This window comes from Embiotoca jacksoni, unplaced genomic scaffold, assembly GCF_022577435.1.
Source record: "Embiotoca jacksoni isolate LCO1_2020_lvr unplaced genomic scaffold, fEmbJac1.0.p SCAF_26, whole genome shotgun sequence".
NCBI lineage: Eukaryota > Metazoa > Chordata > Actinopteri > Embiotocidae > Embiotoca > Embiotoca jacksoni.
In genome coordinates this window covers 2,396,664-2,413,455 of record NW_027185377.1, presented here as the reverse complement: position 1 = coordinate 2,413,455, position 16,792 = coordinate 2,396,664, and the positions used below count along the sequence as shown (strand labels likewise).

The following is a 16,792-nucleotide window of genomic DNA, read 5'->3' as shown; positions in this document are numbered from 1 at the left end:
ACTGGGGATTTTTTTGTTGTTGTTGTTGTTGTTTTTTTTAAAAACAAAAAGATAAATGTCACGATATTGAAGTTTAAAAAAATAATAATAATAACGTCACCTCACTGATACAATGTGATATATGAAGATGAGCCGGATGGTGAGATGCTGCCGGGAGGCTGGAGTGGATACTGAAGATGAACACCGTCGTTTTCACATCCCGAAGCATTTACTTTACACATTTAGATAATATCCAGATAAAAGTAGAATCGAATGAGTGATACTGCACCAAAAAGACGAATGAGTCCAAGGGATGTCTTGCTTGTCTCTGCTGCCCCCCCCCCCCCCACCACCACCACCACCACCAACCCACTCCCCCCTCAAAAAAAAAAAATCAAAAGTACAATGAAGTTCAAAACTACAGTTTCTTTCTTCTCGCCCCTCGTTTAGTTTTTATCCTCCTTTTTCTCGTCTTCGGAGGGATAGGAGTGCCAGGTGAGTCTCTCTTCGTAGAAAGAGATCACCACCTGCGGACACTTCACGTTGGCCTCTTTCGCCGGCACCAGGTCGGCCTCGTCCGAATTTTTCCTGCGCAAGACAGCCGACGGAGACAAAGTCAAACTAAAAACCCGCTGCGGTGACACACGTTTATGTTTAAACGACGGCTGCTTTCGCTCGCACGGCGAATACAAACCATTTCATGAGGAACATGAGCTCTCCTGTGGAATCTGTGGCGCCGATGATCCTCTCCGGGTCCAGACCTCGAGCGAAGCCCCTCAGCTTCTCTGTCTGAGCATCAAAAGGAGGACAAAAAAACAACAACAACAACAACAACAACTAAAGTCAAGCAGGGAAAAAAAATAAAAGTCTGACAATACGAGCTGTTTAAAGGCTCCTGATGCTCTGAACAAACAGCTGATTACTGATAGTTGTCAACGTGGCTTCGTGCATGTAGAGCGACTGTTCAAAGAGCACTTTGGATAAAAAAAAAAGGAACTAAAATACAAAAAGGAACGCAGGTAAACGATCCTTCCTCTTTGTTTATCTGGAGTCTGAATCCAAATGTCCTGCAGACTTCTCGCTTTAGATTAGACGATGACACGAGTCACCTGTTGAGTCTCTGGACTCTCATTGGTCAATTTTTTTTTCTGATGCTCAGTGTCACATAAAAAACTAATCTGCTGATAATTGGACGAATTGTTTTGTTACTTAAATGTCAAGAAAAAAGGTCAAATCTTCACGAGTGATCGATTAATCTACTCCAACTTTTTGGCTTCTATTTGTGCCGTATCTATAATTGCACTTGTCTTTCTCTTTCATTAAGTCATTTATAAAAGTTTGGTGTTTTAATCTTTGGGGAATAAATCGGGACTCACGTCGTCCTTTTTCTTCTTCGATTTACTTTCGTCTCCCTCCGCCTCTCCGGCCGCCTTCCTCTTTCCTTCTTGCGCTGTTTTCTGGGACTGCAGAAATTCTGCAATCAAATCCGGACAGTCCAAGTTGTCCTCCGGCTCCCACGTGTTATCTTCCCTGTGGAGTTAGAGCGCATGAAAAAACGCGGTATTTGATTACCAATGCAGTCGCCTGTTGAACCTGCTGGTATCTCATTTCTTCTAGGTTATTATATCGATCTCAAACATGTCTTTTGTGCATGTCACGTGTCATAAATCATGAAAGAAGAAAAAAAAAATAAGTAGAGTTTATTTTAAGATGGAATCTATATTTACATTTTCCCAAGTGCCCACAGCTGTTACCAATATTAGAAGAAAAAAAAAGGGGGCGGAGCTCCACTTGCTGTAGTTTTGTCATGTGACTGTTGATGTCAGACGTTTTTTGTTTTATTTCATCTTCCCTGTTGCAGAGGATTTCATTTTTTTATTTTTTTATTTTACATTTAAAAATCTGAATCGCTTTATTTTTGCTACAAAAAGTAAAATGAAGTGATTTTGATGAAATATCATTATTTTAGGTTTAGATTTGGTTATTTTTCCTGACAGAAGTGTTTGGTGCGCACAACTAGTTTAAGGACCGTTTGGAAATTTGAAAATCTGTCATTCATTTAAATTTGTCACAGTTTCTGGCTGTGATGAATTGTGTAATTTTGGCTTTTTTTTTTTTCATTTTAATTTTTAAAAAATAAAATGTGCTTTTCAAAGCTACCAGCTGGGTTGTGGAGGTCACAGGGTTTAAAAAAACAACAGGTATTTGTGCAGCCTTGGAGGAGCGAACCCATTTGTGGATGAGGTGACAACCAGACACCTTAAAATGAAGTTTATAACTCACTCAGAGAAGCCTTTCCACTTGAGGAGGTACTCTACTCTGCCTTTCACCACCCGCCGATTCAGGACCTTTTCCACCACGTACTCTTCCTCCTCCTCCTCTTCCTCTGCCACATCGTCTGGCTTCTTGTCCTTCTTCTCAGGTGTGGTTATTTTGCTCTCTGTCGGGTTTAAAACAGGTGTCACGGCATTTCTCGACTCACACAAACCTTAACGCACGACGATAAACGTGGGAGACTGACGTTAGGAAATAATGAGGTATAAAAAAAACAAAAAACCTTCTGTAACAGCGGGACCATCGTTAGGGGTTTCTGTAGTCAGGCTCATACTCATCAGGTAGACCCGGGACCCGCAGAGTCCTGGTCAACGGCGAGGTCGGTGGAGTCCACCAGGTCCAAGAGGAGAAGTTGGAGAACGGATTCAAAGGAGAGAAACCAGGTGACAATGAGAGGAAATGCAGATGAATGGAAATCAATGCGTTTGACTGTGTGACATTTAAAAAACAACAACATTGTGTGTTAGTGGATTTTGTCTCTTGTGTATTTCTGGTGTGAAACATCTGCACAGCCTGATGCCACCCACCCTCTCCCCCTCCCCCCCCCTCCGTGCACCATCAAACATGGTGACATATAAACTCACTGGACAATTTTCAAGCGCATATTACTTAAGAGTGCAAAAATAGATATGGCCTTAATCAAAACGCGTTATTGGTTATTTTTTTTGAATGAAATATTTGCACGTAAACAACCGAAAGGTACGTTGATGGCGGTGCCGGTGACAGGCGGCATCAACAACAGGAGGTTTTGCAACAACAACAACAACAACAACAAAAAAAAAAACACACCTGGCGGCACGTAAACGCTCGTGTGAGGAAAACAAAAAAGCAGAAGAGGGGTTTGATCATAAATAGAAGCAGGCTGCTTTAAATTAGGTGTAAAAACGCCGCTTTGATGCTGAATATAAAAGCGGTTGTTGCTGACGTCAGCTCGGAAAGAGAAGAAAAACACGGTGCACGACAAAGCCTCGGAGGGACCACGGCTCGCAGCTCGCTGGTGTCTCCTCCATGTTGCTTTCGCGGGAGCAACTAATGTCTCTCAGCGAGGACACGTCCTGTCGACCATAAAGGTGATTTATGGTCACAACATGACGTCTCCTGATTTAGGGCGCGTGGAGTGCTTTTCATCCTCAAACGAAGACAATGCACGTGAACCTCTTATCGTTTTGTCTCGTGCACAATCAAACGTTACCGACACAACACGTTATGAAGGAGGAGGGAGGAGAGGGAGGGGAAAACAACAACATGGAACTCACCGATGACTTACAGCGGAATTGGTTTATATATATATATTTTTTTTTTCCAGTCGCCACCCGAACTGAAATGTTAAAAAAAAAAAAAAAAAAAAAAAAAAAAAAAAACAACTGGACTCTCTGCGTTGCAGTTATACAGCAGAAGCGTCGCTGTTTGTGATGAGAAGTGTCTGAAATGCGGAGCCGCCAGCTGGACTACAGCGAAATGTGCCGTTTCCGCCCCTTCGTCTGCGATGAGAGAAGAAGAGAAACGCGTCCATCGGCCCGCTGCGCAGTTTGCGCAGTTTGCGCAGATCTCCACCGAGCTCCACCGAGCTCCACGGATCTCCACAGATCTCCTCGGATCTCCTCGGATCTCCACAGATCTCCTCGGAGCTCCACAGATCTCCTCGGGTCTCCACGGGTCTCCTCGGGTCTCCTCGGCGTCTGGATTCACCTCGGCGGCGTCCGCGCTCCGCGCGCGCGTGATTTGGAGATCCGCTCCCTTGCTGCGCGTGAGCGAACGGCTGGACCGGATCAATGGAACTGCCCACACTGCATTATCAATAAATAGGAGGGACAAGAGACACATGGACAACCCCAGCTGGGCCACGGCTGGATGGACCGGGCAAAGAGGGGCCCTGAGGGGCACCTAAAGCTTCACTTTGACCCAATTTAATTTGAAACAACTTTTAATAATTGGACATTTGCACTCAGGAGGTACAATTATCAATCTTTTCCCACTCAAAAAAATGTGCCAGAATCTACTTTTATTCATTATTTATGTCAAATTAATCAAGTCCAATAAATTAAAGGTTTATCTTTGGACCCTCATTTAGGGTTAGAGGTTAAAAAAAAGACAGAATTTATTCACACAGCACCTTTGATAGCCCAAACGATTGCTTCACACAATGCAAGGAAAACAAAGTGATATATAAATAAAAACACATTAAAAACAAACAAAAACACAGAGATGTCAAATAAAATGCAGCGGTAAACAGAAAGGTCTTCAGTTTGTCTTCAGTTCGTCTTCAGTTTGTCTTCAGTTCGTCTTCAGTTCCAGTTCTGTAGGCGGTTTGTTCACCATGTTTATATTTCACTCTGATCCAGAACCAGATGACCTCAGAGGTCGGGAGGGTTCGTACTGGATTAGAAGATCTGCTCAATATCCTGGAACAAAGATCTCTGAGTCTCTATAAGTGTACGCTACATGTAGAGTGTTTTCAGAAATTAATCACCAGCTGCAATTAGTTGCAGAATATATATATATATATATATATATATATTTTATTTTTTAAATTGCTCCACCTCAACCTGTTACAACAGAAAAATGCTGTTTAAACATGATTTCATCCACAATATCAATCTAATAGTATAGTATATAACAGTGTATCATTCAAATGGGCCACTTCCCTATAATAAAAATGTTCAATGTGGGACTTAATGTAATTAGTATTTTTACAGTCAGCTTATTAACACTTTTGTTTACGTAAAAGGTCTAAATTCCTATTATAGAAATATTGTAAAAGATTGTAACAGTAATTCATTTTCAGTCACAGGGGTCTTAGTATCTCGTATATTTGCCTGAATGTGTTTCTGTAGCGAGGACCCCTCCTCCTTACATTCCCCTGAGAGATAACATACGACTCTCAGGATCGCCCACATGACTTCTTCTGACTCCCTCTATAAAAGGTGACAAAATCAGACACCGCCCAGACAGAAAACCTGCCTCTTCCCAGCCGCTTACGTAGGCCAAGACTTCGGACAACGTAAATAAAATCAGCAGCAAGGTCGTCAATCTATTCTACAGCCTTCAGGGGTCATCGGTGCTGTGGGATCACAGGGAAAGGACCCAACAAAGGAAAAGAAACACACTCATGAAACAGGAAAAAAATGAAATAATTCACTCCACAAACTGAAATATACATCAGATCTGAAGAGACTGTTTTACCTTCATTTAGAGACATTAAACTGAAACAAAAAAAAGTTTTTCTCCCAAATTTATGACGTTATCACCCAGAAAATGTGTTTTTTTGTAAATCTGTGGTTTATTTTCCATCATAAATTACTTGAAGTAATATTCAAGGATTTTTCTCATGAAATATATATTTCATGAGGAAAAATCCTTGAATATATATATATTATTTAAAGTTCTTAAAAGTTTTTAAAAAGGCAAATGCTTACCAAAGAAACGGGCATTTTTCATTGTAATTCAAAACCCCCCCTTTCCAAATCTCCCCTCCATCTTTCCGTACGTCATCACGCATGCCGTCTGCGGCGTCGTGACGTCGCGTCGTGACGTAGCGACTCCGGCGCTTTGTGACTTGCGAAATGGAGACAGGAGCGACACGCGAAAAACAAGCCTGCGTGTTTTGGGGATTTTGTGGTCAGATCGCACAGAAACATCGACACGCAGCTGAACTGGAAGGAAACACAACAGCAGCAAACACACGCTCTCATGAGAGGAAGTAAACGGCGGGCTGAGGTTTGTCTTTTAACCGGCTCGTTGGAAAGTCTTCATCGTTGAGGCCAGGCGGAATAAAAACACGAGAACCATCTGCGTCTCGTTTTCGGAGTCACGCGTGCTTTATTTTTAATTTTTGAATCGCAGTCTCGTTTCTGTGGACAACATCCGGGGACTCGGTCGTTTTCCACCACCGACGAAGTTTTAATTTTTCTGACTTGTTATTAAACTGCTTCGACGCACGAGGCGGAGAAAACAGCTGTATTTTGGTGGAGAAATAAGCTTTTTAAAAATATGAATAACAGAGGCAGGAAGTGATCAAAGTTAGTCCCACGTGCTGATTTCTTTGTTTTACAACATTATAAAGTGAATTAATTCTTTTGTTTGAGTTGGCTCACACCTGAAACGCCCTTTTGATGGTGTCCTTTTCTTTCAGTCATTACATATCACCTGGCGTTTCCTTGAGTGAAGATTTCAGGTGACTCACATCACGTTGCCCTCTTTTCTTTTTTTTTCTTTTCTTTTTTTTTGTATATATCCTTTGTGTTGGTTTACAAGCCTCCAAAAACACGTCTTCATGGGCAAATGGCTGCAGCAGCAGTCTGGTGGAAGAAAAGTGTCACATCATCTGCTTTCTGCACTGACACCCACCAAGTCTTATTTGGTGATTGTCAATAAACTCACAGCTGTTTTCTCTTATTTTATAGCATTAAATCACGTTGAATAATTGAGTTTCATGGGGAGCTGTCTGTTCATAATTACAAAAGTGAGCCAGTAATGAAGCTAATTGGTAGTTTCAGCCCTAATTGACAGATGCCACGCCTGGTTTATGATGGCTGAGTTAGACACACGTTTATTTAAAGGAATCGAGATGCAATAGAGAACTTTTTATCAAGCAATAAACTAAACAAACTACTATACGTGCTGGAGAGGTTACTGCTAGTCACGGAAAAGAAAGAAGTTGAAGAGAAAGGCCTGTGAGGATTGACTCGGATAGTTTGAGCTGAGCAGCTTCTCTTTTTCAAGGATGATTCATCAGAAAAAATACCACAATATTTAAGAGCTTTTGAATGCACTTCGTCTCACTCGTGTTCTTTTTCTATTTGCAGTGCAGCGCTCGGTAGGATGATCAGAAATCAAGAAGAAGATGTGAGTAACTTCCCGTTTCTTTTTTTGTTTTTAAATTAAAGTTTATTTGTCATTTTATTATTTTATTGCTTTCCTGTATGCTGCTGTAGTGAAAAAATTTCCCTCAGGGATTAATAAAGTAACTACCTAACCTAACCCAAGTTCTGCTTTTAGTCAAACCGTTTTTCCTGCAGGTGTTCATTACCATTCATTCCCTTTTTTTAGTAAACTTCCACTTGCATGCCACCGAAGATATATATATATAAAAAAAAAAAAAAAAAAAAAAAGGCATTTCCGGAAGAACTGGTGTCCGTTTGCGACAGCGGGTTCATGTCCATGTTGTTTGTTTGCGTGTGTTCTGCAGGAGTTCGTTGCAGTGCGGGTCCAAGATCCCCGAGTTCAGAACGAAGGCTCCTGGAATTCGTTTGTGGATTATAAGATATTCCTCCATGTGAGTATTGACGCTAAATCACAACAAGTTCCAACGCAAACACGCAGGAAACTTTATTTTTTACATTTTGAAGAGCTTTGGCTGCAAAAACGATGACACGTGACAAAAGCTGAGCAGATGATGCGTTACATTTTGTAAAAGTCGAGTCATTCGCAGCCAACAGTAAAGAAGCGCGCTCATTTTCTCACAGTCACTCATTTTGATCCCGTTTCAGAATAAATATTTTGCTCAGTTTGTCGTCTTAAGCAGTTTAAAAAAACAAAAACAAAGTGCTAGAAAAGCCTGTGAACTAGTAAATAAAGCTCACAAACTTGCTGGGAAATATAATCACGTGGATGGATTTTGCCCGGTCAGTACAAAGGCGCTTTTTTTTTTTCCATTTATTACAATTCAATGAAACTCAACTTTGATATTGAGTGATGGTCAAAAGGATGTGACGTTAAGACACCGTACGAATTACCTGTAGATTTAAAACCTGAGTTTTTGACACCAGTCTGCGACCCTGCGGTGTTTCTGGTGATAATTATTCGCTCCAGATTCCACAGGATGGATTCCTTACATTGTGTTTGGACACGAGTTGTTGTCATTGTGGTCAAGGAATGATGATGTCAGCAGTAAGGCTCTCCGTGACCAGACGGTGGTGATGTGTGGATGTTGACTCATGAAACTTGACTCAGTTCATGTGACCGGAAACAGTTGTGCGTGTTGTTGCTGTGTTTTGTTTTATCTGAGTGAGACATAAAACCCTCTCAGATGTTTGTTTAATCTGAACAAGGAGATTTTTCCAGCGACTTGAGTTTCCACGAACACCTTCTGGGAAAAATAAACCTGCTTTTAGGAAAAAAAACCTGCTTTTATTGCCTCTAACTGCACAGAAAGAAAAAAAACCTGCAGAACACGTAACTGTTTGACTGAAAGTCAATCAACCAACTATTCTGATAATTGTTTTAAGCCTGTTTTTTTTAAATGGGGGAAAAAGATAATTCTTCGATTCCAGCTTCTTAAATGTGAATATTTTCTGCTTCCTTTAGTCCTCCGTTATAATAAACTGAACATCTTTTGGTTGTCAACTGTAGGTCAGGTCGGGACGAAACGAGATATTTCAGGTGGCACGAAGGGCTTTGGGAAACATCGGTCGACATTTTTAAACATTTTAAACACCAACAGCTGATCAATTAATGGAGAAACAGATTAATTAGTAATAAAAAATAATCATTATTTGCAGCCCGTAGAATATTTTCTAATCGACGAGTCGTCTCTGCAGCTGTAATAATGTGTCTGGTTTGAAGGGAGCCACAGGAAAGAAACGATGCCTGTGAGGAATAAGTTAATCTGTTTTTAAAAGCTGTGACTAAACAACACGGCTCATGCTTTTTAATTAATTGTGGCCTTTCAGAGGGCGGCTTGTTGTGCAAACATCACTGGACTGTGTTACTGGAACCAATGGGACACGTCCTGCTACGAGCTCAGCAACCAATTAAACGGCTGGAACATGAGTCAGTCCGGTCACAGCATGAAACCGGATGAGATCAATTCATGATGTTTGTTTTTAAACCTCTACTGTCAACAGTAAACATCACGGTGCTACTAAAAACATAAAGCCATGAAAAGAGATCACCTGTATTTACTTTTATTTTGAAGGGCTAAGTATCTCCCAAAAACAACTGGACAGTTTACTGTATACACATGAAGTTGTTGGGGACTATTTTCTTTTTTTAATGTGTTTTAATGTGATTTTTACATGGCTGAGTGTAATCCTTGTGATTTTCTCTCCCCCCCCCCCCCCCCCCTCCCCCTCCCAGACCAACAGTAAAGCCTTCACCGCCAAGACGTCGTGTGTGCGGCGGCGCTACAGCGAGTTTTCGTGGCTCAGGAAGAAGCTGCAGAAGAACGCAGGTTTGGTGTAAGTCGGCTTGTCTTTTTCTGGCGTTTTTATTCTCTGCCGAGACGACGGTGGACAGCTGTCCAAGCGGTGGTTCGTCCCACAGGCAGTTTCACACGGCAGCCAGTCTCACATCTCACCTGAGCCGAAGTCAAAATTATAAACAAGATGAATATTTTTATATTAATCGTGGATCGAATTAGTAGAGTCACTCCTCATCACAGTGATACTGAAATAAAATCAACAAAACGGACACCAGACAAGAAAAATACGTCCCGCCCACCGATATCAGAAACCTGACTGCATCACAGGCCTGTCAATCAAACAGACATGGCCCCCAAATATACCGATTTTGGAGGCCTAATATCTAATCAATGCTGGAATTATTTTCAGATGGACCACCAGAAAACTAATAAGGAGACATAATGATGTCTGGAGAAGATTTACTGACTTTGTATTTCATGAGAGAAGTTAAGAGTGTCTATGGAGCCTTTTGAAATTAACCCCTAGTGGCCCTCGGTAGTATTGCAGTTTATGGGACTTCAGCATCGGCCTCACTTTTTGAGACCCTGAAGCTACTTTTATATACAGTCAATGTTTTTAACTGGAAGAAAACAGAACCAGGCTCAGAGGTGGGCGTCCATCTGAACGTTTGATGATGGGGGAGAGCAGAGAGAGAAAAGAAGAGCATAGAAATATGAGACAAAAAAACCCCCGTTTACAAACTGATAAATGTTGACTGTCTATCTGTCAACAAATAGATTTTTTTTTTTGTGTTAAACATTAAAACGAAACATAATGAGGTTCAGAGGAGGAAAAAACAAGAGAAGGAGATCAACAGAGAAACTTGGAAAAGACGACATCATTTAAAAACACTAGAAGTAGGTTTTTGAAACAGATTAAACATTGTGTGTACAGGATCTGCGTGCCTCTCGGCTAAACTAATCCATAATTTTATTAATAATCTGGAATTAAAGACCTGCCAAAGGATCAAAAGCTGTCACACAACATGTTCCGAGGTCAGCCTATTAAGAGTGATTTAATAAAAAAATTAGATCGATTCTAAAATGGAGCAGAAGTGTTATGAGCTGTCGCCCGTTTAAAAAACATCTGAAAGAAAGCGTATCACACAAACTATTATCGCCGACTCTGCAGTTCCTTATAGCTCTGTGAAGCATTTTAACATCTTTCAGCTTGTTTTGGTTTCACAGCCGGCAGCTTTATTGTTTTTAATCTCCGTATCTCTTCTAATCTCGCCGAGCCACAGACAGAAACAGTTATCGACCGACTCCAGAACACAGCGCAGCGTTTAGAGCCGGATATTTAACAAAAGGAAGCTGAAATAAGGCGCAATATTTGATTTAGATACACGACTCCTAATGAACGTTTGCTGGAACTGTTGGCAGCTCAATAAAGCGATTATACTCGTCAGTTTTGCGTTTACAGTTTGCAAATGAATTGATACGAAGAACTGACTGATTTTTATTGAGATAGATTAAACCAAAGATACTTTGAGTCTGCAAACACGGAGAACAAAGCCTTTCTGCTTGTCTTCATCCTTCCAGACCGGTCCCGAACCTTCCAGCAAAATCCTTCTTCTCCTTCAGCAGCGAGGACTTCCTGGAGAGGAGGAGGAAAGGACTGCAGGCCTTCTTGGACAAGTCAGTTCATCTTCTACTTAAACTCTTTGAGCTGCTGTAAAGTTGTGATTTTTGCGCTCCAAATAAATATTTGCTGTTTCCTGGCGGCAGGGTGGTGCACACCACGGTGTGTCTGTCGGACAGCCAGCTGCACCTCTTCCTGCAGACGCAACTGCCGCTCGGCCACATCCAGGACTGCGTGCAGGGCCACACCCCCTACTCCGTGACGGACGCCATCCTCACCTACGCCTCGTCCAATCGGGGACTGGCTCAGGCGCAGGAGGACGACTCCAACGGGGAGCCGAGTTTGACCGTTTCGTACGAGTCCATGGAAAGGTAGGAGCGCGGGATCTGAACTGCTGACGGAGAAATAACTGCTTAGCTCTGCTTCACCTGAAATTATTTGAAGTTATACATATTTTCTGAAGCATTAGTAAATGAAATGCAGCTTTGTTTTTTTTAATGTAATTAAATTGTAAAGTAAAAGTTTTCTCTTTGCCGCTCCACAGCCCGGCTCCTCATCAACCTTGCCCACAAACCACTGATCCGTTCAGCCCGGAGCTTTTCTCATGTGGCGACCCTCTTGAAGATTTACTGGAGATCCGCGAGCAGAACTCGGCGGAAATACCACTAAAAGAGAAATCCTCCATTAAAATCTCCCAGAAAAACAACCAACTGGAGGCAGTCTTTGAGGACTGCGGTCCCGCAGAGGCGACTTTTTATCTGGGCGGGAGCCCGGACGACCGTCTGAGCCCGGCAGAACAGAGCCAGCAGAGGAGCTGCCAGATCCAGACGCCGGTGGTGGTGCACTCGCCCATGGGGACCGACTTTGAGGACGACGGTGCGTTCGAGGACACGGAGGTAAAGACTGTGGCTCATCCAGACGCACAAGAAAACAAACATACAGAAAACGTTCGCTGTGAGCCTGAAAAATGTGAGAATTTAGTAGCGATTTTAGATTTTAAAGACTGTGAGGAACAGATTATAGAAAGGAACGGCACATCTCGGGAGGAGGAAGTCCTGGAAGACGTCGGCTCCGAGAAGGCTCCGGAAAATCTCGTCTTCTCCGAGGCTGAAGAGGTCGATGTCAACTCAGACGGACAAATGGAGCCAGATAACGATAGAGGGGACGAATCGGGAAGCGAGCGGCGGGAGAACGGTGTGCCGGATGTGGAAACTGGTGGCGACGACAGCGTTCAGGAAAAGGAGGCGAAACAGGAAGTGGGTTTTTCGGACGGGACCAGAGACGAGAGCGACGAGGACAGCCACTCGCTGCCATCTTCCAACGGGAGCATCGTGAAGGTCAGCGACGAGGAGCCCGAGGACTCGAGCCCGGCCGCCAACGGCTTCGTGGGGACGTCTCCTAAGGACGTCTCCTGCTGGTCCGGAGTGGAGGCCTGCAGCAGGAACATTTTGGACCTGCAGATGAACGGAGGTCCCGAGGACGAAGAGGACATTCCTGCCCGGGAGGACGAGGATCTGCAATACATCGGCGGCCTGAGCAAATCCCCGGACGTGAACTCGGCCGCGGCGGACGGAGATCTGACGGAGAACAGCGACATCAGCATCCTGGAGACCGGCTCGGCGGACAGCAAGTGTGCAGAGCAGGAGGCCCTGTCCTCGCTGTCTTTGGACGCCCCGGAGGACGCGCAGGAGGTGGAGGCGCATTAAGTTAAACACCTTAAACTCCACGAAACCCTCACGAGGGGGCTGCTGCACCGTCAACGAGCCAGAACGAAGCAAAGCGACTCCGCCAAAGACGCGTTTAATCACACGGGGACATCAACAAGGTACCGACACTGCTCGTGATGTCCCGTCTCCGTAATGTAGACGATACGCTCCGTCAGTGTCGGCCAAGGACGGAGACGCACTACACTTTAAAAGAACCGTATTTAAATTCAAACTTCCCACTGTCCGTCATGTCGTCGGCAGAACTTTTTTTTTAATTTTTTTAAATGCACCTAATTTAGGAATTTATATTTTATTTACACTCGGGTTCATTTAAATACTGGCGCTGACCGGCTCCCCCGAGCTGATTGACTCTTTAGAAACAGCAGAGGGCGCTCAAGTTCACTGAAAGATTCAGGCGTCCTAAAGGGGAAATTATTTTAATGTTTTGGGGCTCTTGTTGTTTTGCAGGCGATTCAATATGGAAATATTTCAGAAACTAATTATGACAAGAAAATACACTTGAATTAAATGAGTTTTTTTCGATAGAATTTCTGGTTGTTGTTCATACTGACCATCGAAAGAGACACCTTCCTGATGTGATTTAATACAAATTAAAAGTGACATCTTTGAAGCTTCTTATCCACCTCCAGTTAAACTTGAATAATTACACAACCACTTGAAGACGGTATCGACTGATTGATCACTACAGACGGGAGGAACAAGTCCAGTCACTGGAGAATTACGCACAACTTGCTGCTCTCATCAGCCCCAATAATGTGACTCACTGTATTATTTTAATCAACAACTGCGTCCCAATGAAGCCTGTTGTGTAAAAAAAAGAAAAGCCGTCGGTCTTAAAAAAAAAAAAAAAAAAAGTCGATAAACATTTTTATTTTTTCACGTGTTTCTGATGCTGCGTTTAATTTAACGCTTCAACCCGAGCTGAGAAACATCAGCGAGCAACATATTTTGTGATATATAGTTCATCTCTTTGCACACGCTGCAGACCAGCAGTGTTCACCTGATATTTATTAACGAGACAGCGGATCCGAGAGGGAAATCAAAATAATAGCAATTGATTCACGTGTGCAATAGAAATCTTTTCAAGCTTGTGATCCAATATGTTCAGTTCTTATTTCTGTCTTTTGTTTTAATTCATCAAAACTAAATCAGAAAAGGTTGAACTGCACTTTTTAGGGTGATTTTTCTCCACACAAAGCTGCTTATTTTCTAAACTCCACTTATTTCAGATGATTTTAAGAAGAGTCTACGGCTTGTTGTTGTTTTTATTTTTTCTGCGAGCCTGAAGTCCAACTCGTCCGACGGGAGTGAGACGGCTGCAGTTTCCGCACACTACCGCTGCTTGTGCATTTAAAAAGAAAAGTAAAGGGACCCAGAGTTTATTGTGCCGTTTCACACGGATGAGATTTTATGTTTTAATTGTGGCGGAGCAGCTTCCAGGTGCGCGTGGGGATCTGCTGCAGCAGGCAGGAAGAAAATGTTCTCATTTTTGTTTTCTTCTCCCTGTAAATGACTACAGGTGTTGAGTTTAATTTTGAAAGTTGTTGTTTTTATTTTTTTTAAGAATGTTTAAAAGCAAAGCTCTCTTTTAAGTAGGACCTCAATTTTATAACATGGATGTACAAGGGTAATGTTGACATCTTGAGTGACGGTATCCATGTAAATATGCAAATTATAACCATATTTTATTTCAATTAAAATTGTTTTTTCTTCCTTATTGTTTCACTTGTCACTGATTTTGCAGCACACGTATCAACAAACATGATTTTTAAGATACTGGAGCAATCCTGCCCTCCAGTGACTGAAAATGAGCAATGAATTTGATAATTAAACACTTAATTACAACTGAGAAAGAAGAAACAAATAGGTAAAGCTTTTATATATATATTTTTTTACTCTGTAGGTTCATAAATTTAAATGTCAGTGATGAAGGAACTTTAACAGAAAATATAAGTCACAAACAATCCACATATTGCTAATTTTAACCAGTGAATTGATAAATGAATCATTCCACAGTTATAAATCAGTTTGCACTCGAGGGGAAACTAATTATATTAATAGCTAAGGCATCTATGAATTATAATTTTGTATTAATATTAATTGTCAGAAAACTAAGGAAAAGGCTTATTAGGAGTTCAAAACCAAAAGATAATCAATTTACGATTAAATAAAACATTGGAAATGAGAAAAATCTGACATTTAAGAATCTGTAAACACAGAAATTAATTATCAAAGTACAAATAAAATGTTGCTGATTAAGTTTCTGCCAGCTGATTAATCAATGAAATGTTTCAGCTCTGCTTTGCACATCAATATAAACCGTCTCAGTGGTTTGTCGTGTGTAGAAATGTGTTCTGCTGCAGCAGATTTACAGGATATAATTTAGTCTTCTGCGAGGGAATGATTTTAAAATTACAAAAGATTATCTGGCCGATCTGTGTGTGAAACTCGCGGCTGGATGTGTCGGCAGCAGCAGTGCTGTAGAAGAAAAAAGACACAAAAAAACACTGAGCATTAATAATTCAGTGTTCATTTGAAGCTGCGCCTATCTACCAGTATTAGGGAATCATTTTCTTAAATAGGACAACTGACGCTGTAATCATGCTTTTGTTGCATGTATTTATTCTCAGCCGTTGCTCACATTGCTTTATGCAGTACTTCTTCCAGCCAGCAGATGCCATAAATGGCAGGTCAACTACTGAATATACCTCTGTGGCAATCTGGATGAGCACCAGGGGGACCGTTTCTGTGTATTAGGCCCCGGTAATGGTCCATAATGCTGATGATAAGAGAGTGCCTCGGTACCTGTTGGAGCTCAGAGGATGTAGGCAGGGTGCAGGAAGTCCTTGGGGACGATACCCACGGCACCGTTCAACTCGCCGACCCACCAGCCGTGAATGTTGTACTCCTGGACCCAGAGAGAACAAATAAAAAGGACGGTGAGTCTCCGAGGGGTCCGGGAACAAGCAAGCACCAGTCTGACATTTTTATTTGATTTGAGAGAGCTCGTTTGTCCCTTATTATTAACACAAGAACAACCATTCGAATGATTTGAACTGCAATTATGCCGTATGTGGCCCGAGTCCTTTTCAGCGGCCACTAAAATACTATCAGGTTAAAAATGTGCTGCATAAAGTCAACTCCGGCAAAAGAAATCCAGGAGAGGCTCGGTCCCGACCAGGAAACAGCCGTGTACAATATTCGGAGAGACATTTTGGCACGACGGCCCCGAGGGTTTTCTTTCAAACACGAGGAAAACAGTAAACAAGGCTATCGAGGCAGCGAGCGTCTCACATAAAACAGCTTTTTTTTAACTGCTCAAAAACCATAACCACAGCTGGCCTGTTTCCACAGACTAATTATAACCGAGACTTCATCTCTTTATGGTGATTAAAAAAAAAAAAACGATCAGTCTGATTCATGTGTGTGTGCATGTAAAAATGTGACGTTAAGGCCACGGATTAAATCCATGAGACCTCTAAAACATTAAGCGCTAAAACAATTTTCTCCGTAAATTTAAAACCTTGAGGGTTGTTTTTTTTAACAGGTGGCAAAACAAAATCATTATATTTTTTTATAGCTTTTGATGAAGCGTTTATTTAAAAAAATTTTAATGGACTGAACAATAGGAGTTAAACAAACATAAACCATAAGGCATCAATTTCTGCTCAATTTAGTTGAGATTTTAGTAAATAAAAATTAAATTGAGGGGTTTGTTGTCTGACTAATTGTTATAGAGGATTTTGACTTCCTGAATAAAAACAAATCTCCCATAAGATGTGAAAATATAATTCAGAAACACAGAGCTGCTGTCGTTTGAGGCAAAAAAAATTTGGCCTTAGAAATAAATATTGCTTGTTTGAATAAAGACTAAATGTAAAGTTTAAATATTGTCGTTTAAATCACTTCTATTTTTATTTTACGTTTTGTAAATATCAAAATTCATAGATTTTAATTCATGGAAAATCTAAATTTAATTATTTTAGACAA

General features: G+C 41.6%; 3 protein-coding genes across 6 annotated transcripts in view; 1 reads left to right on the top strand and 2 right to left on the bottom strand.

The window, feature by feature from the left end:
* Positions 1-420: 420 nt before the first annotated feature.
* On the bottom strand, positions 421-4,059 carry cbx1b (chromobox homolog 1b (HP1 beta homolog Drosophila)). Its single transcript, XM_069160107.1, has 6 exons — positions 3,570-4,059; positions 2,537-2,617; positions 2,263-2,419; positions 1,356-1,509; positions 674-768; positions 421-567 (listed from the first exon to the last, which is right to left on the bottom strand). The coding sequence occupies exons 2-6, from the start codon at positions 2,589-2,591 to the stop codon at positions 426-428; spliced, it is 603 nt and encodes a 200-aa protein (XP_069016208.1). The 5' UTR covers positions 2,592-2,617; positions 3,570-4,059; the 3' UTR covers positions 421-425.
* Positions 4,060-5,865: 1,806 nt separating this feature from the next.
* Positions 5,866-14,517, top strand: snx11 (sorting nexin 11). Of its 2 annotated transcripts, XM_069160103.1 has the most exons (8): positions 5,866-6,030; positions 6,446-6,487; positions 7,119-7,158; positions 7,502-7,588; positions 9,391-9,491; positions 11,036-11,131; positions 11,222-11,446; positions 11,620-14,517. In XM_069160103.1, exons 3-8 carry the CDS (start codon positions 7,135-7,137, stop codon positions 12,779-12,781), a joined length of 1,695 nt encoding a protein of 564 aa, XP_069016204.1. In that variant the 5' UTR covers positions 5,866-6,030; positions 6,446-6,487; positions 7,119-7,134; the 3' UTR covers positions 12,782-14,517. The 2 variants fall into 2 exon arrangements, with proteins under 2 accessions (XP_069016204.1, XP_069016203.1); XM_069160102.1 differs by lacking the exon at positions 6,446-6,487.
* Positions 14,513-16,792, bottom strand: part of skap1 (src kinase associated phosphoprotein 1) — a 29,846-nt gene continuing 27,566 nt past the window's right edge. For all 3 annotated transcript variants that reach the window (XM_069160106.1, XM_069160105.1, XM_069160104.1), the window contains 2 exons: positions 15,608-15,710; positions 14,513-15,280 (listed from right to left, as the gene is read on the bottom strand). In XM_069160106.1, coding sequence (XP_069016207.1) covers positions 15,618-15,710 — 93 coding nt within the window. In that variant the 3' untranslated portion in view covers positions 14,513-15,280; positions 15,608-15,617. The remainder of the gene's footprint in view (positions 15,281-15,607; positions 15,711-16,792) is intronic.